Source organism: Symphodus melops, assembly GCF_947650265.1.
Source record: "Symphodus melops genome assembly, chromosome: 10".
Taxonomy (NCBI): Eukaryota; Metazoa; Chordata; class Actinopteri; order Labriformes; family Labridae; genus Symphodus; species Symphodus melops.
The window spans coordinates 27,285,405-27,310,404 of NC_136700.1; the positions used below are offsets into that span (position 1 = coordinate 27,285,405).

Genomic DNA, 25,000 nt, shown 5'->3' on the forward strand with positions numbered 1-25,000 from the left:
CGAGAGAGGAGGGGAGGAGCTTCCTGATGGCTGGGGGATGAAACTGTTCATTAGTCTGGTTGGCTCGGAGGCTCCAGTACCGTCTCCCATCTAACTAACTGACCTCAGACAAGAACTTCCTCTGGACTAACTCTGTATGTGTGTGTGTGTGTGTGTGTGTGTGTGTGTGTGTGTGTGTGTGTGTGTGTGTGTGTGTGTGTGCGCGCTGAGTCAGTCGGTGTGTGTGTGTGTGTGTGTGTGTGTGTATTCATGTCTGGTGGTCGGTACACTCTGAGGACTGCAGTAAAGGTCATTTCCTGTTTTGCTGTGCAGGTGTGCTGATGATGGAGGAGACAGAGGAGCAGTCAGAGCTCTGTTTGAAGGAGAGGAGGAGGAGGAGGAGGAGGAGGAGGAGGAGGAGGAGGACAGCTTCAGGTGAGACCGAGGACCTTCTTTGAGGGAGAAGTGATAACCCACGCAGATATCAGATATATAAACCTCCATGTTTGTTACACAGAGGGTCTGACTTACTGAAGATCATCGTGTCTTTAAACACCCTCAAACAACGTGAACTATCTGATCCACTAACAGCGTGCAGTGAGGAGTCTTAATGAATATGTAATACGGAGCGTTTGTGTCCCAGCACGTCAAATACTGGGAGGGGAAAATGGGACGCTTGGATTGGGAGACCTCACCCCTGCTTGTGTATTCTCAGTAGATCACCCGCTGTGACCCTGGTTTGGCTGCACGCTGCCTGAACTTGATCTGTTGTTCTGTTTGACGTCATGTTGATAAAGTGAGCGAACATACGATCAGGAGTCTGTGCTTTATTTTGAAACTGACAGGGCGCCCGCTCGCTGTGCGTTTCCTGCTCTCTTTGGGGTTTGACATAAGAATTGTCATCGTCTTCAGAACCAGAAAGAAGCAGAATCAGACGATAGGAAGTCTTTTATTTTGATGAGAGGAAGTTGATGTGATTGACAGCGTTTCCCCCTCGGCTCTGTTTCAAGTCAAAGAGGTTCAGATGAGGTAAACGTGGACGGATGCTCACAGAGGTCTTCAGCCTCTGGTGGCGTGAATGAAGCGTGTCTTAACAGGATGTGACACGAGCGAGCTCCAGCGCCTCAATCTGCCGGCTTCGACTGTTTCCTGTTGGAGTTTTAATTTCCCTCGCGCTCGCTGACAGGCGAGGAACGAGGCGCTCTGAGCCAAGCCCGTTAGCTCGTTAGCTTACAGAGTCACGTTATGATGAAATGTTGACCTTTGACCTGTGTCGACGCCTGACAGAAACTTAATTCAACATCTGATGGTTGAGCTCTGAGTCACCAGCTCATCAAGACAAAACAGCACACTTCAGTTTTCCCCCTTCAAAATAAAAGCACCACATGGGGAAAAGTTTTGAAGGGAGAATTCACAGAGCAGAGAATGAGATGTTGAGCGGATGAGCGTGAGGACATACTGCACGCCGTGAGGTCATGGCGTTGTATCTGTGTTGAATGAGGAGCGTGATGTTGGACGCTTGAAGTGGTCGACCATCACAAGCCAGCCACCGCCTTGATGTATGACCACGATGACTGCGACCGTCAGCCTGCCAGCACGCCACAGAAGGTACTTCCTTTGCCCGTGGTGTAATGCAAAGCTGGTCCAGACTCGGTTAGACCACGTGGTCCTGGTGTGGAAGTGTTCAGGGTTCTGGTCTGTCGTCGTTTATAACTAAGGGAGTGTTGGTTCGAGTTCCTGCCTCAGCGCAGCATCAGCCAATCAGAGAGCCTGTTCTCTCTGGCTGCTGGATTACTTCACTTGGCTATAAACACGTCATGTGGATTTGAAGGAAGAAATCATGTTGCCAGCCGGCCAAAGGAAATCTAATCTGAGCGCTCTTACGTTCCTGCCGTGTGTTTCACAACACTTTAATAATCCTATTGTTGAGACGTTGGCACCGCAGAGATTATACGTAGTTTGAAGCACACAAAGAAGACTTGTGAATAAAGTTCCTAATCAGTCCTCATAACTCGGAGTCCTCGGACTCGAGTGCCTCTCAGTCGTCTGGTCCGGCAGAAGGACCGGAGCGTCGTCGCTCTCTTTGTCGCGCTTCGAGCCAGGATGGAGGAAATCTCTCAGCTTTTTGGAACCATGGGGCGCGATCGCTCCGACACCCACTCCACGCAGTCCACGGGCACCAAGCTCGCCCTTCGCCATCGCCTCAACCAGCTGATGACGTGCGTGGATGACTTGGACCCCAGGCACGGGCTGCATGAGAAAATGGTCCAGGCGCTGGATAACGCCTTCCTCGTCTGCGGCAAGAGAGCCAACAGACCGAAGAAGGACAAATTCAGGTTTTTCTTCTGTCGTCGTCACGCTTTCCTCTCTAACCCGCTTCTTCCCTCCGATGAACGCCGTCGACACTTTATGGTTTCTCTCGAGTGGAAACGTGTGTTGAGGGTTTGTCTGATGACTGCTCTCATCATGTGTTCACTGTAGCAGCCTGATCATGTGCTCCTCTCTGACCTTCAGTAAACCCTCTGTGTGTGAAGAGCCAGCTCGCTCAGTGCAACGTGTTCTGGAGCTTACGCTGAATTAAGAAGGAAGGGATTCAGTAATCAGCTGATCAGTCTGTACACACATTACATAGTTCACCCACATGACTCAAACTGCTTTATGATGAAGTGCTCTGATCATCCTCACACTCTGTGATCATAACAGTGTAAAGGCTGAAGCAGGATGTAACAGAGGGAGTCTGATACGTGATGTAATCCGTCTCTTTCTTCCATCAGACTTCACATGGTAACGTGGAACGTGGCCACGGCCGACCCCCCCGATGACCTGACCTCGCTTCTCCATTTGAACTCCCCAAAGAGCCCAGACCTCTACGTCATCGGGTAGGTGGAGCGGGGACTGTGATCAAGGGGGGGGGGGGGGGGGCGGTCAGATATGTGACTGTGTGTGTGTGTGTGTGTGTTAGTCTGCAGGAGGTTTACTCAGGACCGGTGAGATTCATGTCTGACGCGTTATTCGACGACCCGTGGAGTCAACTGCTCATGTCCACGTTGGCGCCGCTGAGTTACGTGAAGGTAAACAGAAGCACGTGGATCCACGTGGATCTGTGACCGTTGGTCCAGTGTTCAGCTGATGTGTGTGTTGCAGGTGTCATCTGTCCGAATGCAAGGTCTGCTGCTGCTCTTCTTCTCCAGACTGGAACACGTTCCCTTCATCCGGGACATCCGGGCCACGTACACGCGCACCGGCATCCTGGGTTACTGGGTAAGACGCCTGACCATGTCTGATTAAAGGTCCAATCAGTGAGCTGTATACAGACGGAGCTAATGATCAGACATACAGGAAACATGCTTTTAAAAATGGAGAGGGGTTAGGCTAACTTCTCCAGCAACCTGTTGCTCGCTCTCGCTGGCGTGCTCCTACGTACACGAGCGAGCAACTTCACCGACTGTGATATTCACGAGGAATCATCTCCTCAGTAGGAGTCCATCTTAGTTTCATTCAGGCGCCGGCTGCTCTCTGTGAGGGGAGCGGTTTGAGGAGGGCGTCGACAACACGCACACAACGCCACTTCCTGCTGCGTTCACGCAAAATCAAAAAAGTAAAAAAAATAGAAGTTATACAAGCAGCAAAGTTACGTACTGTCCCTTTAATCCACCTGGTGTCTTTAGTTAGGAAAAGTGACATTCAAACATGACTTCAGATCTGCGTTCTGTTTTTGAATACAAACGCTTATTAGCTTTATTAGCATGTAGCTTCCTGTGTTTCTCGTCTCTCAGGGTAACAAAGGGGGCGTGTCCGTGCGTCTGTCTTTCTACGGCCACACGATCTGTTTCCTCAACTGTCACCTGGCTGCTCACATGAAATACGCCACGGAGAGAGTGGACGAGTTTGAGTACATCATCAGCACGCAGACCTTTGACTGTAAAAAGGCTCAGACGGTCCTGGACCACAGGTGAGACGGTCTACAGGTCAGGTGAGACGGTCTACAGGTCAGGTGAGAAGGTCTACAGGTCAGGTCTACAGGTCAGGTGAGACGGTCTACAGGTCAGGTGAGACGGTCTACAGGTCAGGTGAGACGGTCTACAGGTCAGGTGAGAAGGTCTACAGGTCAGGTCTACAGGTCAGGTGAGACGGTCTACAGGTCAGGTGAGAAGGTCTACAGGTCAGGTGAGAAGGTCTACAGGTCAGGTGAGACGGTCTACAGGTCAGGTGAGAGGGTCTACAGGTCAGGTCTACAGGTCAGGTGAGAAGGTCTACAGGTCAGGTGAGAAGGTCTACAGGTCAGGTGAGAGGGTCTACAGGTCAGGTGAGAGGGTCTACAGGTCAGGTGAGAAGGTCTACAGGTCAGGTGGGAGGGTCTACAGGTCAGGTGAGAGGGTCTACAGGTCAGGTGAGAGGGTCTACAGGTCAGGTGAGAAGGTCTACAGGTCAGGTGAGAAGGTCTACAGGTCAGGTGAGAGGGTCTACAGGTCAGGTGAGAGGGTCTACAGGTCAGGTGAGAGGGTCTACAGGTCAGGTGAGAAGGTCTACAGGTCAGGTGAGAGGGTCTACAGGTCAGGTGAGAAGGTCTACAGGTCAGGTGAGAAGGTCTACAGGTCAGGTGAGAGGGTCTACAGGTCAGGTGAGAGGGTCTACAGGTCAGGTGAGAAGGTCTACAGGTCAGGTGAGAGGGTCTACAGGTCAGGTCTACAGGTCAGGTGAGAGGGTCTACAGGTCAGGTGAGAAGGTCTACAGGTGACAGATGGATCTTGTATCACACTTACTCCCCCCCCTTCTCCCTCAGGCTGGTGTTCTGGTTTGGGGATCTCAACTTCCGGATCCAGGACCACGGCATGCACTTTGTCCGCTCCTGTATCAACGACCAAAAGTACGACCTGCTCTGGAGCAAAGACCAGGTGTGACACGCTGTGTTCTGATTGGTAGATAGCTATCAGGCCCCGTGTCCATGCGGCGTGTTAGGAGTGTGAGTCCTGTCACAGTGTTTGTGACAGGACTGACTGCACGTCCATCCTGTCTCCATGACAACCATCTGTTGACCACGCCCACCGAACGACTCTGCATGTTTGATATGTGAGGTCGTTTGTTTCTGATCAGATGCGGAGCGAGAACGAGGAGGGTTCAGGTTAGGACGTTGAACATACCGTGAAGATCAGACATTTGGGAAAGAGCGCCGGTGACATCACGGCGCCTTTCTTGAGTGTTCGGAGAGAACGCACAGAAGAGGCGCCTGCCGCTTCAAATGCTTATAAATGCACGCCACGTGGACACGAGGTCTTACCTTCAGATTTGTCAGACGTCACGTGTTAGCTTGCATCGCTTAGTTTAAACTCGTATCGACTTCCTGTAACCACGGCGAGCCAGAGCGCCTCGTGTGATTGGCGGGAGAATCAAGCGTGTGTTGTGTTTTCAGTTGACCATGTTGAAGAAAAAAGAGGAGCTGCTCGAGGAGTTTGAAGAAGGACCTCTGGACTTTCAGCCCACGTACAAATTTGACAGAAACACGGATATCTACGACAGCAGGTATGGCGCCGACCATGGCGTCCTGATGATTCTTACGTCAGCTTTCATATCCTGCCCTCTGAAACATCCTGACATGTACTCCTCCTTCACAGGCGCTACAGGACGTGGTTTGGCTTTAAGTAAGAGTCCAAACACCTCGGTGTCTCTAACGCATCACGCCATCCTTTTTAATCCACGCCTGTCTGTGACACGTGAACGTCACCTCGTTAAGCCGCGTGGTAACTTCAGAGTGCATTGAGGCCATAATGTGTGTGTGCTCGTTCGTTCAACGTCTGCACACACACACCGTCATGTTCATGTCGTCATGTTCGTCTGTAGCTAATTATTCGCCATGATGTCATAACCATCACAGGTAGCCTGACCATGAGCGAGTGAGAGACGACGGTTTCTGCTTTTGAAGTTCGTCTGATATCGACCTCACTTTAAAAACATTTGAGAAAAGAACTACACTACCCACGATCACAGTGACGACTCTGATTGGTGGAGCTCGTTGTTACCATGGCAACACTTCCTGCCCCTCGATGCTGCAGGCGAACTAGTTAGCTAGCCAACAGTAAATGTGCTAATAACACTGTTATGCTGCAGTGAATGTAGTTTCTATGTTCAAACTACAAGCTATTACAACACTGGTTGTCATGGTAACAGGATTTAAAAAGGGGGCGGTCACTGCTGAGCTCTGTGTGGTCGCATGTCCTCATTACGCGAGCAGCACTTGAAGGCAGCGTAACTATTTAAAACCCTCGAAGTGGAACATTAACAAACACTCATATCTAACCCTCAGCACGCCGTCCTGCTGCTAACGGCTAACGTGCAGCACGCCGTCCTGCTGCTAACGGCTAACGTGCAGCACGCCATCCTGCTGCTGATAGCTATTGTGCATGCTCAGAAATAACCGTTAATAGTTGGAGTGTGTTGGATTAATCAATATTAAACAGGAGTGTGTGTTGGTTAAGTTCACTTCCTGCAGTTTGACCTTATTGCATAAAAAGTTGATTTAAAGCCACAGATGCATTGTGGTCTAATACATACACTATGTCCTAACACCCCCCCCCCCCTCCCAGCGGTAAGAAGCGTAAGCCTGCATGGACGGACAGGATCCTGTGGCGCCTGCGACCTGCAGCCCCGCCCCCTGAGGAGCAGGAGGAAAGCGATGTTGGGCTGGATGTGAGGGAGCTCAGGCAGCTGGAGGAGGACGAGGAGTTCCCCCTGAAGGTCAGACAGGAGTTCTACACCAGCATCATGGAGTACAGCGTCAGCGACCACAAGCCGGTCATCGGCATCTTCACTCTGCTGGTGAGAAAGTGATCGTGTTCCTTCAGACACATCTCTCCTTTCTGATGTTTTTAACAAAGATCCTCGCCATTTACAGAATAATGATGACCACTACCTCTTCATCATGTCATTACTAACCTGATTGTATCTGTCGCTCCAGCTCAGGAAGATTCAAACGACTCCTCTGGTGCGACTGCAGCCAGAGGGCGACTGGAGTGCTGACATCGACTCGATCGTTCTCTACAGCCCTCTGCAGCCTTTCCCTTCCAGCACATGGGACTGGATCGGACTCTATAAGGTTCGCTCAACAACAACTGCTGACTGCAGCAATAAAACTGTGACGGTTCAGTAGCACCAGGTTGACTGTGTGTACGGATTTCAGGTTGGATTCACGAGCGTGTCGGACTACATCACTTACACGTGGGTGAAAGACGATGAAGTGGCCTTCAATGAAGAAGTCATACAGGTAAATGACCTGATGCAACACCTTCTGTCCAGAGAGGACACTGAACTATCCAAGGTATTAAAACGGGCCAAGCACCATTTACAGTTATTCATGATAGAAACCAAGTCCCCCTCATTGTGGTCAGCCACGAGGACCCCAGGGGGTCTCTGCTGTTCACATTTTAAAAACAAATAGAACTACCAGATTATGCAAACGTTACTCACAAACACATCCTGAAACAGACGAGCCGTCTGTCTAACCCTAAAGACTTCATGCTGTGGCAGCTCCGATGCTTAACCCAGAAAACTAGGCGGGTGATATCCTCAGGACACGGCAGGGACTGATCCACCGGGTCAACTCTGAACAACGCTCAATGTGTCCCAACTGTACTGGGTCATGTTTGTTTACCAAGCAGCAACCTCAAGTGTAACCTCCTGCAGTTCCTGGAGTGTCCACTAGAGGCTGGCTGCAGAAGCACAGGAAGTCACATACACACCCATTCAAACAGAGTCATGAGGTCACAGCAGAAGCTTTAACAGTATAAATGTGTCTGCAGGTTTATGTGGACAAAGAAGAAATCCCGGTGCAGGGAGGAGACTGCGTGCTGTGTTATTACTGCAGCACTCTGCAGAGCATCATTGGAGTCAGTGAACCCTTCAAGGTGAACGTCAGGCTTCTCCTTCAGACATCTTTATAAACAGCTTGTTTAAAAGACGACTGTTTGAACTGCTCGCCTCTCTTTGAAGGTCCACGAGTCCAAGGTGGCCATCGAGGAAGGCGTGCTGCCCGAGAAGATCCGGGGACTTGACCAAATGGTTGCGAGGGAAGACGTTTGGAACTGATCCAGCAGAACTCACAGGCGTGCTCAGAAAAGGATCTGGACTCTCTGAACCACAACAAGGCTTTTGAATTACTGTGTTTCCCGCTGTCGAAGCAGCCATGGCGTGGCCTTCACACGCCATTAATCATCCACGCCCACTTCTCAAAGTCAAAGATGTTTTCACACATGCAGCAAAACTGACCCAGTTTACCACCTGGTTCATTCCTTCAAAATAAAATAGAGCAGCTTCTTCCTCCAAAATAAAATAGAGCAGCTTCTTCCTTCAAAATAAAATAGAGCAGCTTCTTCCTCCAAAATAAAATACAGCAGCTTCTTCCTCCAAAATAAAATAGAGCAGCTTCTTCCTCCAAAATAAAATAGAGAAGCTTCTTCCTCCAAAATAAAATACAGCAGCTTCTTCCTCCAAAATAAAATAGAGCAGCTTCTTCCTTCAAAATAAAATAGAGCAGCTTCTTCCTTCAAAATAAAATAGAGCAGCTTCTTCCTTCAAAATAAAATAGAGCAGCTTCTTCCTTCAAAATAAAATAGAGAAGCTTCTTCCTCCAAAATAAAATAGAGCAGCTTCTTCCTTCAAAATAAAATAGAGAAGCTTCTTCCTCCAAAATAAAATAGAGAAGCTTCTTCCTCCAAAATAAAATAGAGCAGTTTCTTCCTCCAAAATAAAATAGAGCAGTTTCTTCCTCCAAAATAAAATAGAGCAGCTTCTTCCTTCAAAATAAAATAGAGAAGCTTCTTCCTCCAAAATAAAATAGAGAAGCTTCTTCCTCCAAAATAAAATAGAGCAGCTTCTTCCTCCAAAATAAAATAGAGCAGTTTCTTCTTTTAAAATAAAAAGGAGGAGGGGCCTGACTCCACCTTTAATTCTATGTATAATTAGATGATTCATGACTCAGCTTACAGGCAGGAAAGTCTAACGCTGCTTTATTACCTCCACCTGTTCATTCAGACAGAACTTTTCTAAACCTGACTTTCAGCTGCGTTCGTACGTGGGCTCAGTCCGACTTCCTGTGGAGCGGTGGGCTGAAGCCTGGAACAAACATTCACACATGCAGTTCATCTCAAAAGTTTTGGGTGTGTGTGAAAACATCTGACCACGTGGTGGTTTGAGCGATGGTTAACAGCTGATTTCTAACCTGCGACTTTTTGGTTTGTGATTGAAAAGAAGGAAACCTGTCGACGTTAAAAACAAGGTGTAAAATGTTGTTGTAGAAAACGCTTCAGGTGTTCACAGGTGAGATCATTCACCGTGCCGACAGAAGAAGAAGCTGGTCTCGTTTCGAGAGCTGACTGAACCACGAAAAGGGAAGAAACAAGGCTGATTGGCCGACCCTTGTTTTCATAAACAAATCAATGATTGGTTCTTACTGAGCGGCGAGAACGAGACCTTCAGGGAGTCCTGAAGCCCATCAGTAGATACTCAGTCATGATGCTGGAACGGGATCTTAAACAGGACATGACTTCATTACCTGACTTAAAGCAGCAGAATGTAACTCTGATCCCCTAGTGGTTAAAATGGGTACTGCATTCCAAACTCGTCCTACAGAGGCTTGAAAACAGGCCGTTCTTTAGCACCGCTGTCCGTGCTAGCTGGAGTGTAATGTAGGGAAGGACATAAAGGGTTAAACGGGTCGGTTCCCCTGCAGTACTGTTTCATGATGCAGACTTTCTATGCTGGATTTAGACTCCGTTCAGGATTTAGACTCTCAGCAGGTCTTTGTGTGTCATCTGTAAATATGAGGGAGAAACGTTCTCAGTCCTTTTAAATCTGTGTAGTTTATCTGGACGTGTGCAGAGGGTCTCGGGTTCAGACGCCATGATGGATCTTGTCCCTGTTGGAATGAAGTCCAGTCGCTCTTGGACGACTTGAAAACACAGAATTGTATTGGAGGACTTTTTGTTGTGGTCGCTCGCTCTGTTCTGTTTTACTCTTTGAATTCTTTTGTTTGCTGGAAACAAAGAGATGTGTTAGCGTTGGTATTATGGGATGCCCGATATGAACATGACTATTGACATGCTCCTGATGGATCCGGTTTAGTACAGACGTCCAACATGGTATGGTGTGTATAGGTGTCCGTTGCCATGGCGACTCTTTGGGTGTGTTGAATACTTGGGTTGCATGTTATTCTGCTCTGACACGCTGGAGGCGCCCTGTGAACTCTCCCAGCTCTTCTTCTTCTATGTGTTCAGTGGCGGCTCCTCTTTGGGAGCATGCAGGTTTGTCATGAGCGCCACTATCTGTTGGTTTTATTGGTTAAAATTAGGCCCGACTGATTCAGGATTTTTGGGCCGATATTGGGGAGAAATAATCAGATTCTGATAACTGTCTTCCATCTGATCAGTTATTAAACAAAGATATTTAATGAAGACGAGACGCTCACTCAGCTGAAAGCAACTGAGCGTGAACGAGCATCAACACTCGGCAGAGTGATGAAGCTTGTTGTAGTCCAGACAGCGCCCTCTGCTGGTCAAAGAGAAGTGCTCGTGTAACACAATGACAGTCAGATTGACTGGAGAATAAATCGAGTGATATCGGGGCATGTTATTATCGTCTGGCTCTAATTAAAATGTAAGTTATTCCTGATGTCGGCTGATGAATGATGAGCTTCACTTGGTGCCTTTGAAATGTGGCGTTACTGTTGGCGCTCCGTGTCCTGCTGCTTCTTGACGTTCTTTCTTTTTAATGATTTAGTTTAATATAAGATTTTAGCTGCTGACTTCAAATCCTGCTGCGTTATCTTTGAGCCACACGAGGGCGACCTCTTCTACAGACGCTTTTATTATCAGCCTGCAGAAATGTTTTATGACTTTAACTTTAAAGAGATCTTTGTATGTTCAAATATTAAAAACGTCACCCTGGATTCTTTGACTCATTTTCATTTGTAAGAAAAAAAAAAGAAAAAAGAAAAAAAGATGCATTTCCTCCGGGTCGAGCGATGTCGGTCTTTTAGGGCTGATTCTGTTCAGGATCGTCGGGGCTGGAGCTGATCCCAGTGTTCATCAGCCAATCACAGAGCAGACATACAGACACAGACAACCAGCCAATCACAGAGCTGACATACAGACACAGGCAACCAGCCAATCACAGAGCTGACATACAGACACAGGCAAGCTAACCATGATGGCTAATGTTAGCATTTCTATTTAAGCTACAGCCTGTTACGTCAGAGTGAAAATGGTCGAATGATGATTACGTCAAGTGTTTTTATTGGAGCCCTCTGATTGGTTAATCAGTTCCAGCAGCGACATGATGAATGTTTTTATTCAAATACAGAGAAGACTTTTAAAAAGGTTTGGGAAGCAAACTTAATTTAGACACAAATAAAAAGTCAAACAGGCGAACACTTCTTAGTCTCGTCTTCGAGCGGTTTGAGGCCGCTGATCCACCGTGTGGCGCTCTCTCTCTCTCTCTTTATCTGAAGAGGGCGAGGTTCCTGCACTTCACCTTCAAACACAAAGACAAAGCTGTCAGCTTCTCAACCACCACAGTACACTTCCTGTTACCTGTCGAGCGTTACCTGGTGCCAGCGGAGAGTGAGGACTGGCAGAGCCAGGTGACAGTAGGGGCAGGTGCTGATCTGGTCTGGGTCTCCTCCAGGACCGCTGGACAGCGAGGTCGCCCTGTACACGCTGCTCAGTCGAGGGGAGGGCTCCCTCTCTTCCACCGACTCGTCCTCTTGGAGCTCCCAGCTGGATAGAAGAACGCGCTCCAGCTGCTTGGGGGGGGAATCAAAAGTTTTAAGACAAAACCTTCACACCTTTAAGGACCCTCATGTAGCCTCGTCCTCTGGACCAGACCCCTCCCCTGCTATTAAAGACCGGCGAGGATGTCTCAACGTGACCGTCATACTCGCCCTCGTGCTTTCTGTTCCCTGACTCATTCTGACGAGTCCTAGAGGCCCCGGGTGGTTTTCCCCGGGTTCTGGTTTTTATTGGTACAGTAACTTTCTGATGAGTCAGAGTCTGTTAGCTTCTGGTGGCTATGCTAAGCTAATGTTGCTGTGGTGTGTTTACCTCACGGTCCTCTGCGTCCTCTGCTGGCAGTGAAGCTCGACCATTCACTTCTGTGAAAAAAGAAGAAGCATGCTCACAGGTCGTGCAGAACAAAAATCTCCAAATCGACGTGTACGAGCGTCGCAGGCCACGCCGCCTTACTGCTGTCTGCTGGTAGTGTCGCTGTCGTTGGAGCGGGAGCTGACCCGTCGTCGGCCATCGAGCAGGTCAAAGCGTGCTGGGGCTGGTCTCTCAGGGTGACGTAGCAGCCGCAATCCCTGCAGAGCTCGGTGCGGCTCCCACACGCCACAGCGTGCTCGTCCAGCTTCTTGAACGGCATCTCCAGCTCGCAGAAGTGACAGCTCTGCAGGCGCTCGCCACACTCGTCAGACTGAGCAGAGACAGACGAGACAGACGGGTTGAAGACGAGAGCGCCAGTCATGGAAACAACATGAGCATTGATATATTTCACACCTGATTTAAAACCACCACTTTCTTGACTGCCTTTAAAAACAGGCTGTTTGAATGGGTGTGTATGTGACTTCCTGTGCTGCTGCAGCCAGCCTCTAGTGGACACTCCAGGAACTGCAGCCAGCCTCTAGTGGACACTCCAGGTACTGCAGGATGCTACACTTCAGCTGCTTCATTTACACAGAGCCTTAGTTTCAGTAAAGAAGCCCTGCTCACCTCGTGATCTGACAGCTGACATCGCTCCATCCTCTGGTTGCACTTCGAACATCTCACCTGCAAAGACACGGACAAAGAGTGACGCTCCAGTGAGGACACAGTCAGTCACTCAGCAGTCAGTTTGTACCTGTGTGTGCTGCTCCTCTCTGTGCTGGTTCAGCTGCTCTCGAGGAACTGCTTCCTCACAGTCAGGACAGACGCACAGGAAGCGTCTGCAGTGAGTCTCATGTAGAGCGAAGTTTGTCTCTGCGACCAGTTTCTGGCTGAGAGAGAGAGAGAGAGAGAGAGAGAGAGAGAGAGAGAGAGAGAGAGAGAGAGAGAGAGAGAGAGAGAGAGAGAGAATTATTACTTTCATTGATCCAGGATCTCTTCGACTCCGCCCCCTTCTGATTGATACCTCTTCTAGTTCCTGCTGCTGCTGCTTCAGAGAGGATACTTTGAGGACTCTGAGGGACGTGCTCTGTGATTGGTCGATAGATCTTTCTTTGTTGATTGGGCGAACAAGAGAGCGAAAAAAACTCCCGTCATTTAAAGGTTCATTTTGCTTCTTATATTTTATTGTATTTCAGTTCTTTCTGTTTCTGCTTCATATCCCATGTTAACTGTTTCTGCACCAAGACGAAGTCCTTTATATCTTATCTGTAATATCTTATGTGTTAATGAACTTGGCAATAAAAAGGCATTGTGGTTCAGATATGAGCCGTCACCCTGACGATGTGAATGCAGACAGGTTTAAATAAATTTAAATTTATAAGAAACTGAGTGTCCAATCAGAGAAGAACAAACACAATGTTCATGACATCACAGTCAAGCTAACGACAGGCTGAGAGCTGAGGCGGGTTTTAAGCCTCCTGACAAACCGTTACACGGCGCCCACCTGTCAATCAGCTCAGCTACACGCCTAACTATGGATAACACGTATCGTTTTAAAAACATTCGAGTGTCTCTTCAAATCCCATCGGTGCCTCCCGGAGAGGTCCCGTGTTTGTCCATAAGTGAACGTTACAGTCCAACCCTGCAGTGATTCTGTGCTCATGTTCAGAGTCAAACACTCACGACCTCTGAGAGCTGAGCTCTCCAGGAGCAAAGGACACAATGACACTTTGACTCGTTTAATGTCCCACAGACTGATGTGGGACATTAAAGACCCAGACCCACCTGCATGCGTTATCAGTGTGGCTGTGTCTACTCTGGTTACCCTTCAGACATAGAAGAAGACTTTTGTGTTTAGGAGTCTTTCCTGTGATATTCTTTGACACATGCTAACAGGCAGACGTCCTGTCTGTGCTGCATGTCCTTTGTCCACCATGTCACAGGACTCTGCTGGGTATGTGTATAAAAAATGTCACGCACGTAGGACGAAAAAACCTCTATGGAGAGGCCCTTTTGAAAATTGCAAGGGGGCGCCACTGAGCCATCTTGCGAATTTGTTTTGACGAAACTACTAAAATACCAAATACCAGACCTGATGATGTCGGAAACTTTGGTGAGTTTTTATTCACGTTGAGGCACTTAAAGAGACGGAAGAAAAAAATGAATAAAAAAGAATAAAAATAATGGTAAGGATTACAACAGTCAGTGCTTCGGTCCCTAAATATCTATACGACTATACATATATATATCCGATATAATATCGATATGCTGTATCGATCTTTTAGCCCGCCTCTTTCTTCCTCACAGCTGATCTGTCACCGGACAAAAGTGAAAGTAAACATTTGAGTTTCATTTCAGCTTCTGAACTAAAACTTTCACACGGTCTAAATCGATAAATCTGTATTTGTGCTGCGTTGTTCTGATATTCAACAAATATTTAAAGGCGATCACAAACTGTAGTTTAAATCATCTGCAGCTGACCCAGACCCGGACCATGACCCAGACCCAGATCATGACCCAGACCCGGACCATGACCCAGACCCGGATCATGACCCAGACCCGGATCATGACCCAGACCCGGATCATGACCCATGACTCAGACTTCCACTCTCACTGTTATTACAGAACTTCGACCCCATGTTGACACCTGATCCTGTACAGACTGATGACATGTCAAGTCTCCTCCCAGTGAAATCACTGCTAACAACAAGCAGCAGTTCAGTCTTCAGTGTCTCTGTGTGTTCAGAATAAACTCTCACCATTGTCTGCAGCGTCGGCTTCCCTCCTGCAGCTCCATCCACACGATCTCTCTGTCTCTGATCGCTTCTCTCTGATTCGAATCGTTGGAGCTGAAATGAAAGTGAAATTCTCTGCTACGACACATCAGCTCGTTGTTCTGCACGTCAGCCACAAGATGGCGCCAGAGGTCTGTTAATAACGTGTCAGAGCTGTTTCAGAGTTCATTGAAGACAAAGACCGAGAGACCGTAAATATATTTGAGTCTGTGGGAAATAATCTGCTGAATAACGATGAATAAATCTGCAAATAATATTTATGATCATTAAACGTTTAAATAAAGAAATTCAGACACATCTGAACTCTAGTGTTTCATTTTAATGACTTATTTAATGAATACTTCAAATTAAAGGTCACCATATTCACTTACAACTAGCTGCTTATAAGGACGGCTGAGGTTCAGAGGTCGAGTCATCTCTCAATGTCAAGGTCGGGGGTTCGATGCCCAGCTCCTGCAACCACATGTCGATGAGTCCTTGGGCAAGATGGACTCTTTACTCTGCTGCAGCCTCTACCATCAGTGTGTGAATGTGTATGAATGGATGAGTTCATACTGATGGACTCTTTACTCTGCAGCAGCCTCTACCATCAGTGTGTGAGTGTGTATGAATGGATGAGTTAATACTGATGGACTCTTTACTCTGCAGCAGCCTCTACCATCAGTGTGTGAGTGTGTATGAATGGATGAGTTCATACTGATGGACTCTTTACTCTGCAGCAGCCTCTACCATCAGTGTGTGAGTGTGTGTTAATGGATGAGTTCATAGTGAATAAGTCTCCGTCCTGCAGGCTGATGATGAACCGTTGATCTTGTTTGTGGAACACTTCTGGTTTGCACAGCTTGCTGACGCTGCATCACACATCATATTTATTTACCTGCTGGACTTCCACAGGGGCCAAAGGAGAGCTGGCTCACATGTGAGGAGGATCAGAGCCTGAGGACACAGCTGACAACACACGCACAGATCATATCCAACACAAGCACAGACGTTTAATATCTCTTTCACACACACACACACACACACACACACACACACACACCTGAGCACAGACTGAAGCATGGGACACAGTGATCCTTTGTTTTTATTGAAACACTAAACGGTGACCAACAGAGAAAAAGAGAGCAGCCACATGTGGATTAGCAGCTGTCGATACTGGCCTGTGTGTGTGTGTGTGTGTGTGTGTGTGTGTGTGTGTGTTCTTCCATACATATCGATCACAGGTCCATGATGAGAAACATGCACGTTCTTTAAAAACAAACAGCTATTACATCTCAGAATACTTCTCCACAAACACTCACAGGATCTTGAACCTGCTCATTTATAAAAAAATCATCTTTTTTTTTGTTGTTGTACAAATCGACGCCCTCTCGCTGTACGGAGTGTTAGCTTGTCTCTGATTGGATGAATACCTGCATGTTGTAACCTCACACGTTGCATCCACAGATCTACACACAGAGAAAGTGGACGTAGCCTCTTGGTTTTTAAAGTGAAGCCAATGGTGCATTCTCACTAAGGGTCACTAGGGGGCGGCGCAGTAAACACTCGTTTAGCTCCTCCTCCTCCACATGGCGTGATGTTTATAAATGATGGTCCCATTTAGAGTCACACAGCTGAGAAAGACAGGCACGCTGCAGATACCCGTGTAAGGAACGAACCGTCAACCACGATATGAAACAGTGAAGTGAATCCAAAACATTTAGAGCGCCCCCTTCTGACTGATGGCGGTATACGTCACAAGCCACCAACAGGAAACAGGATCAAACCTTGAATTTAACAAGTCGTTCTCGTCACTCTATACGCAGTCTGACCCTTAAATGATGTCACCAGCACAACACGCCAGAGTCCATCCCAGACAGTTTGTGGCTTCAGACTTTCACAACAGAGGGAGGTGGAGAGCTGTCTATCTTTATACGGTCTATAGTAACCCCCCCCCCCCCCGTTCTAATCTGGTGTGTTCTGGCTCTGACGCTAAGATGATGAGAACTGAGATGAAGAACATGAGGAAATCATCAGGCAACATGAGCTACATCCACTTTCACAGTTTATCAAAAATCGTCCAATCAGAAAGCATCCTGTCCGTCAGCTTCGTCCAGTCAGAGGAAGTTGTTACTGTTAATCAGAGTTTGACTCGTCTCTTTAGTCTGAAGAGTTAAAGAGACAGACATCTGAGGATCTCTCATTCGGAGCTTCACTTTGCTACAAATCCTGAGAAAAAACGTCCGCCATCTTTTTTCTTCTTCTTTAAAAAAAGGTGGAGAATCTTTAAAAACCGTACAAACACTCACAGCAATGAGAGGACCGCGTGCAGGCAAAGGATGGTTTGTTGAACTGGTGACGCGTTACACTCTGCTGCCACTAGAGGGCGGCACCGCGACACAAATCAAACTCCCAACACCACACTGAAAGAACGACAGGCACAAGAATGCTACTGATCTCAGGTCACTTTTAAAATCTGTCCTCGCCACCTTAAAGGACTGAAATCCCGTTGGCTGCCTGATTCGTTGGCTGAAGTTTTTCTGCTTGATGCTACAAAGGACGGAAAAACGTCACGAGATGTAAAATGAATCAGCTTATAGATCATAAAGCAAGATATCTGCTAAAATAGAAAAATAGATGATTTTAAAACAACTTCAAACATAGAAAAATATAACACGATAATATATATGCAAATGATTGATGTTTCAGGCTCGAACAGGCGGCGTGCTCGTGTAACCTGTGGCGTGATGATCAGATGCTTTTCCTCCGGTACGCTTTAAAAAAGGCTTTACGCATCGTATCATCCTGCAGGCTGAGATGAGGGTGATGTAGGGCAGGAGGACGTGTGTGGGCGGAGCATCATGAAGAAGACATCCGTCCCCAAAGGTCAACAGAGCGAGCCGAGAGGTCACCAGACGGAGCATTTGTCCGCAGGGTTCATGGGGGTTCCTTTAGGGCAGTGAAACACTCGAGCAAACTCGTCAAACTGGGAAACACTGCCGATCACTCTGCAAGAAAAGATCATTCAACATCTTCACGAACCAATCAGAATCATCAGGTGAAGGATGGAGAGTGAACAGGTGAAGGATGGAGAGTGAACAGGTGAAGGATGGAGAGAGTGAACAGGTGAAGGATGGAGAGTGAACAGGTGAAGGATGGAGAGTGAACAGGTGAAGGATGGAGAGTGAACAGGTGAAGGAGAGTGAACAGGTGAAGGATGGAGAGTGAACAGGTGAAGGATGGAGAGTGAACAGGTGAAGGATGGAGAGTGAACAGGTGAAGGATGGAGAGTGAACAGGTGAAGGATGGAGAGTGAACAGGTGAAGGAGAGTGAACAGGTGAAGGATGGAGAGTGAACAGGTGATGGATGGAGAGTGAACAGGTGAAGGATGGAGAGTGAACAGGTGAAGGATGGAGAGTGAACAGGTGAAGGATGGAGAGTGAACAGGTGAAGGATGGAGAGTGAACAGGTGAAGGATGGAGAGTGAACAGGTGAAGGATGGAGAGTGAACAGGTGAAGGATGGAGAGTGAACGATGAGAATATAAAAGAGTTACATACTCTAATTTGTGTGTGCTAGTGATTGTTAGTGTGTGTTTCTGTGTGTGTGTGTGTGTGTGTGTGTGTGTGTGTGTGTGTGTGTGTGTGTGTGTGTGTGTGTGTGTGTGTGTGTGTGTGTGTGTGTTCTCTGTGTGTGTGTGTGTGTGTGTGTGGAGCCTGTTTACCTGTAGTGCTCAGGTGCGTGTTTGTCCGTCAGCAGCTGCAGGTAGATGGACTGAGATCTTCTCTTCATACACCAGTTCTACAAAGACAAACAGGAACGATGTGAACGCTTCGACGCACGCCGCTCTTTATCAACGATGGCGAGGCCTGAAGCAGGTTAATCGCCTGTGAGCGCTGACTCATCATGAAAACATGCATGTGAGCAGACCCTGGTCTGAAACCATCAGCTGCTGATGGTCTGGAGGAGCAGCAGACCCTTCTGATGGTTAATGCATCAGCAGCTAACGGCGGCCTGATGGAACACGCCGACATGCGTCACAGTCACAACGCTGGTCTGTCCAGTTGCTGTAAGGGGGACAGTGTAGGGACAGTGTAGCGGCGGTTTCGTACCTGTGCAAAAGCGATGAAGAGCAGCTGTTCATGAGTGTATCTAAGGCCGGGCAGGGGTCTCTCTGGACCGTGTTCCCGCACCCACTTCTGATAGGCCTGGACACGGAGGGACAGGAAATGAAGACAACTCAAATAAACTCAACAAGATGAAGAAAGACCTCAAACTAAAGCAAACATTTTAACTTTCTCCGGCTGCAAACAATCCAACCCGCCCCAGAGCTGCACGCTAACATCGTTTATTAGAAGGACTTTTCTCATTCCATCACAGACACACACACACACACACACACACACACACACACACACACACACACACACACACACACACACACACACACACTGTGTTGTACTACTTAAAAAACAAGACTGGTTAGGGGACCACTTCCTGAAGGTCTCTGACTTGTCTTGGATTTCTACTGGACCTTGTCTCAGTCTCGCCCTGTCTTGGTCTGGTCTTGGAGCACCCTACCCTCGTAGTCTGGTCTTGGAGCACTCTGGTCTCCAGTATGTCTTGGTCTGGTCTCGGAGCACCCTACCCTCGTAGTCTGGTCTTGGAGCACTCTGGTCTCCAGTATGTCTTGGTCTGGTCTTGGAGCACCATACCCTCGTAGTCTGGTCTTGGAGCACTCTGGTCTCCAGTATGTCTTGGTCTGGTCTTGGAGCACCATACCCTCGTAGTCTGGTCTTGGAGCACTCTGGTCTCCAGTATGTCTTGGTCTGGTCTTGGAGCACCCTACCCTCGTAGTCTGGTCTTGGAGCACTCTGGTCTCCAGTATGTCTTGGTCTTGGTTATTGTGGTCTTGATTAAAAGGCTTACACAGAACGTAAGGAAGCATTGGAGTAAAAACGTGGATCCTGATTCTCGGTCCCTTCCCTGCTCTCGATGTTGGAACAAACAAAGAGTGTATCGTGATGCTCTGATAAAAGCAGAAACATTGAGACTCGCTGAAGCCCCAGTGTTTGAACAACCATGAAGGTACTCACAAAGTACGACAGTTTGAGGCCTCCCATGTCTGCGATGTTCTCCCCCAACGTAAGACGACCGTTTACCTAAACACACACACACACACACGTGTCAAACACAAGCACTGACTGGTCCTGGCGTCCGTGGTTACATGGTTATAACATTAACTCATGCAGGATGATTGTATCTGTTTTATTTTCTGTGATGTTAAAGGAACAACTCTGCCCCTAGTGTTTAAAATGGGTACTGCAGTCTAAACTCGAAACATCGTATGAAGCTGTTCAAATTCAAAAAACATGAATTTGAAATTCAGGCTGAAGCTTCAGTGTTTAGCCAGAGCCAAGAGCAGATCCTGATTGGGTAAGGATGAATTGTGCTTCATTGGTACCGGATGTCTGGGCCTAGTGCGCCCTCGACTGGATGTTATAGTAAGGACAGTGTGTGTGTGTGTGTGTGTGTGTGTGTGTGTGTGTGTGTGTGCAGACCCACCCTCTGGTTATAGACTGTGAAGTTGTCGTAGAGTTTGACGATACATTCAGCCTTGGTCTGGAACTTTCTGTAGGACTCTTCGGTCCACCACTGTTTGAGGTTGCCATGGCGGTCGTACTGGCCCCCTAGGGACATGAACCATTGCATCACTAAGATGAAGGGCAAAAGGGCAGGGGGGGGGGGCAGGGGGGGCAGCGTTAGCATGAAGACAACACAGCCTGTAACTTTCCTTTACAGTCTGAAAAGCTGCCCAGCACGCCACCTCGCCGGAGGACCGTGAGGCCTTTTTTCCTCCAATCAGAGGAGGAGAATGTGAACTGTATTCAATCTTCAGACATCAGATCACTTTCAGCCTTCGAGGACGGAGGCTCACATTTTCCTCCATGGTGTTGGAAAGAAATGTTGACGTTGCAGTTAAACGGTTTTATTTGGGCTTTTTATGCATTCATTAGAGAGACGGGATGAGGGACAGGAGAGAGAGCGGGGACGCCATGCGGGAAAGGGTTAACTCGGGAGTGTCTGCTGGAGACGAACGAGTCCTCATCGTTTCTCTCTTAACTTTAACAAACGAGATTTCACACCGTCATGTTGTCACTCTGATGCTCTTAAAGGGCGACGCTTCAGACTGGAAGGGAAAGTTAAAGATGGCCGTTTATAAAAAGCCTTTTCTGCACTTCTCAAAAGTAATGAATGATGAAACGACGAGGGGAAGCTTTGCTCTTTCTGTGTCACTGAGGGCGCATCACTCAAAGTGGGGAAGATGAATGAGTGTATGAGCATGGTTGGTTGCAGTGCATTATGGGTTGTCATCCTTACCCCAGTCATCATATCCATGTGTTAGCTCGTGACCGATGATGGCTCCTATTCCTCCATAGTTCAGAGACCTGGAGGACGAGAGGAGGCAAGAGAGAAAACATGGAAATAAACTCAAACTTTATCTCCAGGTGTAAAAGACACGATTAGATTCTAGTAAAAGAATTCAGATAAATTCATTCTTCTTCATGAGAATGTAAAGCTGAGCTGTGTCGAGCATCTTGTGGCTCTGAATTCTTTCTGCTGAAGAAGCTTCCTCCTCTAATATTTGATTTCTTTATGACATGAGAAAAGCTGCTGTTGCTCTCTGAGTTTGTTCTGCTCGCTCCCTTCAGAACCAAGCACAGAGCTTCACATTGATCCAAAGTGTCTCCAGTCATTAACGGCCGCTCCGTGGATTACTCTCCCTTGTTTTGTCCCGTCGTCCTCATTCTTTATTCAGCTCAGCCGAAGCAGATGAAACAGGAGCTGCAGCTGTCGTTCTGGATCCATGTGGATCAGGTTTGAACGTGTCTGTGTGGACGTAGCTTCCTCCTGGTTTCTAAATGTTCCACTGAGCGCATCAAACATGAGGGCGGGATAACTCCATCCCTACGTCCTGATTGGCTCTCGGCTCAGCAGGTGGATACTCTGGAAGTTAACCCTCCGGTGCCCCCTCCTCTCCTTGACCCTTGTCTGAGCCGGGGCGCCGTCTGTACGGAGAGTGATGAGGGGGCACGGCGAGCTGCTCACATGGCTACGCCTGAAAATGACTTTCTGACAGCCAGTCGATACGCCGCCTCACAGCGAGCCCGACCCGCCCGCCAAACTAACTGGCTGATTGAAGCTTCATTATACTCACCGTGATGGTGGAGGTGTGTGTGTGTGTGTATGTGTGTGTGTGTTTGTCCCCTTGAAGTTATTACTGCAGTAGTCCTAAACACCCATAAACTCTGTAACACATACACACACACACACACACACACACACACACACACACACACACACACACACTCTTAACTACATCATTAATTAAATCGATTAGCCTGCACAGCAACATGAAGAGCAAACAGAAGAGAAAAGCTCAAATGAAGACATGAACATGTTTTCTACCGTTGGTTAGAAAAACTGCTAATAGAGGTGTGTGTGTGTGTGTGTGTGTGTGTGTGTGTGTGTGTGTGTGTGAGAGCGTGTGTGTGTGAGCGTATGAGTGTGTGAGCGTGTGTGTGCATGTGTGTCTGTGTGTGTGCATGTGTGTGAGCGTGTTGTACAGTGCAGCAGGAGGTGAAGCTGTAGGCAGGATCCGTACGTAACCACGGCAGCAGCAGGTGAAGAGATCCTCCTCACTCGTCACACTCAAACTTTTGACCTTTGACCTTTATAAAGTCTTGAGGTTCTGTGCTGTGTGGACATCAACATGTTTTTAAACTTTCATCCCTGTTGGCTTCACATTTCATCCTCTATGGTGGAGAAGTTCAAAGTTCAGTCTCTTTAAGACCCCTCCCCATGTGCCCACTTTCTTCTGATTGGCCAGCTCTCTGGAAGCCTTCAAATCGAAAAGATCTTTGGTACGGGCAGCGCACAGACACTCCTCACTGAGAGGTCCAGCTCTGACCCGGGACTCAAACCAGGAACCTCCTCACTGAGAGGTCCAGCTCTGACCCGGGACTCAAACCAGGAACCTCCTCACTGAGAGGTCCAGCTCTGACCCGGGACTCAAACCAGGAACCTCCTCACTGAGAGGTCCAGCTCTGACCCGGGACTCAAACCGGGAACCTCCTCACTGAGAGGTCCAGCCTGACCTGGGACTCAAACCGGGAACCTCCTCACTGAGAGGTCCAGCCTGACCCGGGACTCAAACCGGGAACCTCCTCACTGAGAGGTCCAGCTCTGACCCGGGACTCAAACCGGAAACCTCCTCACTGAGAGGTCCAGCCTGACCCGGGACTCAAATCGGGAACCTCCTCACTGAGAGGTCCAGCCTGACCTGGGACTCAAACCGGGAACCTCCTCACTGAGAGGTCCAGCCTGACCCGGGACTCAAACCAGGAACCTCCTCACTGAGAGGTCCAGCTCTGACCCGGGACTCAAACCAGGAACCTCCTCACTGAGAGGTCCAGCTCTGGCCTGGGACTCAAACCGGGAACCTCCTCACTGAGAGGTCCAGCCTGACCCGGGACTCAAACCGGGAACCTCCTCACTGAGAGGTCCAGCCTGACCCGGGACTCAAATCGGGAACCTCCTCACTGAGAGGTCCAGCCTGACCTGGGACTCAAACCGGGAACCTCCTCACTGAGAGGTCCAGCCTGACCCGGGACTCAAACCAGGAACCTCCTCACTGAGAGGTCCAGCCTGACCCGGGACTCAAACCGGGAACCTCCTCACTGAGAGGTCCAGCTCTGACCCGGGACTCAAACCGGGAACCTCCTCACTGAGAGGTCCAGCTCTGACCCGGGACTCAAACCGGGAACCTCCTCACTGAGAGGTCCAGCTCTGACCCGGGACTCAAACCGGGAACCTCCTCACTGAGAGGTCCAGCCTGACCCGGGACTCAAACCGGGAACCTCCTCACTGAGAGGTCCAGCCTGACCCGGGACTCAAACCGGGAACCTCCTCACTGAGAGGTCCAGCCTGACCCGGGACTCAAACCGGGAACCTCCTCACTGAGAGGTCCAGCCTGACCCGGGACTCAAACCGGGAACCTCCTCACTGAGAGGTCCAGCCTGACCCGGGACTCAAACCGGGAACCTCCTCACTGAGAGGTCCAGCCTGACCTGGGACTCAAACCGGGAACCTCCTCACTGAGAGGTCCAGCCTGACCCGGGACTCAAACCAGGAACCTCCTCACTGAGAGGTCCAGCTCTGACCCGGGACTCAAACCAGGAACCTCCTCACTGAGAGGTCCAGCCTGACCCGGGACTCAAACCAGGAACCTCGTCACTGAGAGGTCCAGCTCTGACCCGGGACTCAAACCAGGAACCTCCTCACTGAGAGGTCCAGCCTGACCCGGGACTCAAACCAGGAACCTCCTCACTGAGAGGTCCAGCCTGACCCGGGACTCAAACCAGGAACCTCCTCACTGAGAGGTCCAGCCTGACCCGGGACTCAAACCAGGAACCTCGTCACTGAGAGGTCCAGCCTGACCCGGGACTCAAACCAGGAACCTCCTCACTGAGAGGTCCAGCCTGACCCGGGACTCAAACCAGGAACCTCGTCACTGAGAGGTCCAGCCTGACCCGGGACTCAAACCAGGAACCTCCTCACTGAGAGGTCCAGTCTGACCAGCGGCGTGCAGCTCAGAGACAAACTGTGTTCAAAGTGAAATTGATGACTAATTTAAAGTTTAGCTCTGATCTAATGCATAAATTCATCAACACAAAGAGCTTCTTTGAGAGGCAGACACAGACAGACCGGGAGGCGCTCTGCTCTCGTGCGCCGCCAAATTACTCCACGGACTGAAACTCAGGGAGCCAACCTCTGAATGACACCTGTTCCATTAGCGGGACCTTGTTCAGTAATTGAGCTCTTGGTGGGTAGTTAAATTGGTTCAATCAGGCGTGCTGGGACTTGAGGGAAACACAGGCTTGCAAGACTAACGTCGCCTGTAATGACCTTTGTTGTGGCGGCGATGTTGTTGCGTCCCTACGGGCGGGGACAGATACTTACTGAGGGAACTCGGGGTTGTAGAGGGTGGGCTGCAGGATGCCGGCCGGAAAAACTGGAGGAGAGATAAAAAGACGTGTTTGAATGTCACACAGTAAG

At 48.8% G+C, this 25,000-nt stretch overlaps 3 protein-coding genes across 7 annotated transcripts in view; 1 reads left to right on the top strand and 2 right to left on the bottom strand.

The window, feature by feature from the left end:
- Positions 1–370: 370 nt before the first annotated feature.
- inpp5ka (inositol polyphosphate-5-phosphatase Ka) lies at positions 371–9,916 on the top strand. Of its 3 annotated transcripts, none has more exons than XM_079353554.1 (13): positions 371–414; positions 2,754–2,858; positions 2,942–3,050; positions 3,124–3,240; positions 3,756–3,931; positions 4,763–4,874; positions 5,390–5,499; positions 5,592–5,618; positions 6,561–6,792; positions 6,932–7,069; positions 7,154–7,237; positions 7,773–7,877; positions 7,963–9,916. In XM_079353554.1, exons 2-13 carry the CDS (start codon positions 2,761–2,763, stop codon positions 8,056–8,058), a joined length of 1,404 nt encoding a protein of 467 aa, XP_079209680.1. In that variant the 5' UTR covers positions 371–414; positions 2,754–2,760; the 3' UTR covers positions 8,059–9,916. The 3 variants fall into 3 exon arrangements, with proteins under 3 accessions (XP_079209680.1, XP_079209678.1, XP_079209679.1); XM_079353552.1 differs by lacking the exon at positions 371–414 and adding an exon at positions 2,093–2,315; XM_079353553.1 differs by lacking the exons at positions 371–414; positions 5,592–5,618 and adding an exon at positions 2,093–2,315.
- A 1,330-nt stretch (positions 9,917–11,246) lies between these two features.
- LOC306830595 (uncharacterized protein) lies at positions 11,247–15,368 on the bottom strand. 2 transcript variants are annotated; one of them, XM_079354167.1, is made up of 8 exons: positions 15,274–15,368; positions 14,867–15,035; positions 12,862–12,997; positions 12,735–12,791; positions 12,210–12,438; positions 12,069–12,118; positions 11,573–11,770; positions 11,247–11,499 (listed from the first exon to the last, which is right to left on the bottom strand). In XM_079354167.1, the coding sequence occupies exons 2-8, from the start codon at positions 14,989–14,991 to the stop codon at positions 11,467–11,469; spliced, it is 828 nt and encodes a 275-aa protein (XP_079210293.1). In that variant the 5' UTR covers positions 14,992–15,035; positions 15,274–15,368; the 3' UTR covers positions 11,247–11,466. The 2 variants fall into 2 exon arrangements, with proteins under 2 accessions (XP_079210293.1, XP_079210294.1); XM_079354168.1 differs by lacking the exon at positions 15,274–15,368 and having other exon boundaries at positions 14,867–15,059.
- A 490-nt stretch (positions 15,369–15,858) lies between these two features.
- ecel1 (endothelin converting enzyme-like 1) overlaps positions 15,859–25,000 on the bottom strand; it is a 15,816-nt gene continuing 6,674 nt past the window's right edge. Inside the window, exons 6-12 of one of the 2 annotated variants that reach the window (XM_079354723.1) lie at positions 24,905–24,956; positions 21,263–21,330; positions 20,447–20,595; positions 19,978–20,043; positions 18,994–19,089; positions 18,606–18,682; positions 15,859–17,889 (exon numbers count right to left, since the gene is read on the bottom strand). In XM_079354723.1, the coding sequence (XP_079210849.1) occupies positions 17,790–17,889; positions 18,606–18,682; positions 18,994–19,089; positions 19,978–20,043; positions 20,447–20,595; positions 21,263–21,330; positions 24,905–24,956 (608 nt within the window). In that variant the 3' untranslated portion in view covers positions 15,859–17,789. The remainder of the gene's footprint in view (positions 17,890–18,605; positions 18,683–18,993; positions 19,090–19,977; positions 20,044–20,446; positions 20,596–21,262; positions 21,331–24,904; positions 24,957–25,000) is intronic. The other variant, XM_079354724.1, reaches the window with a different exon arrangement.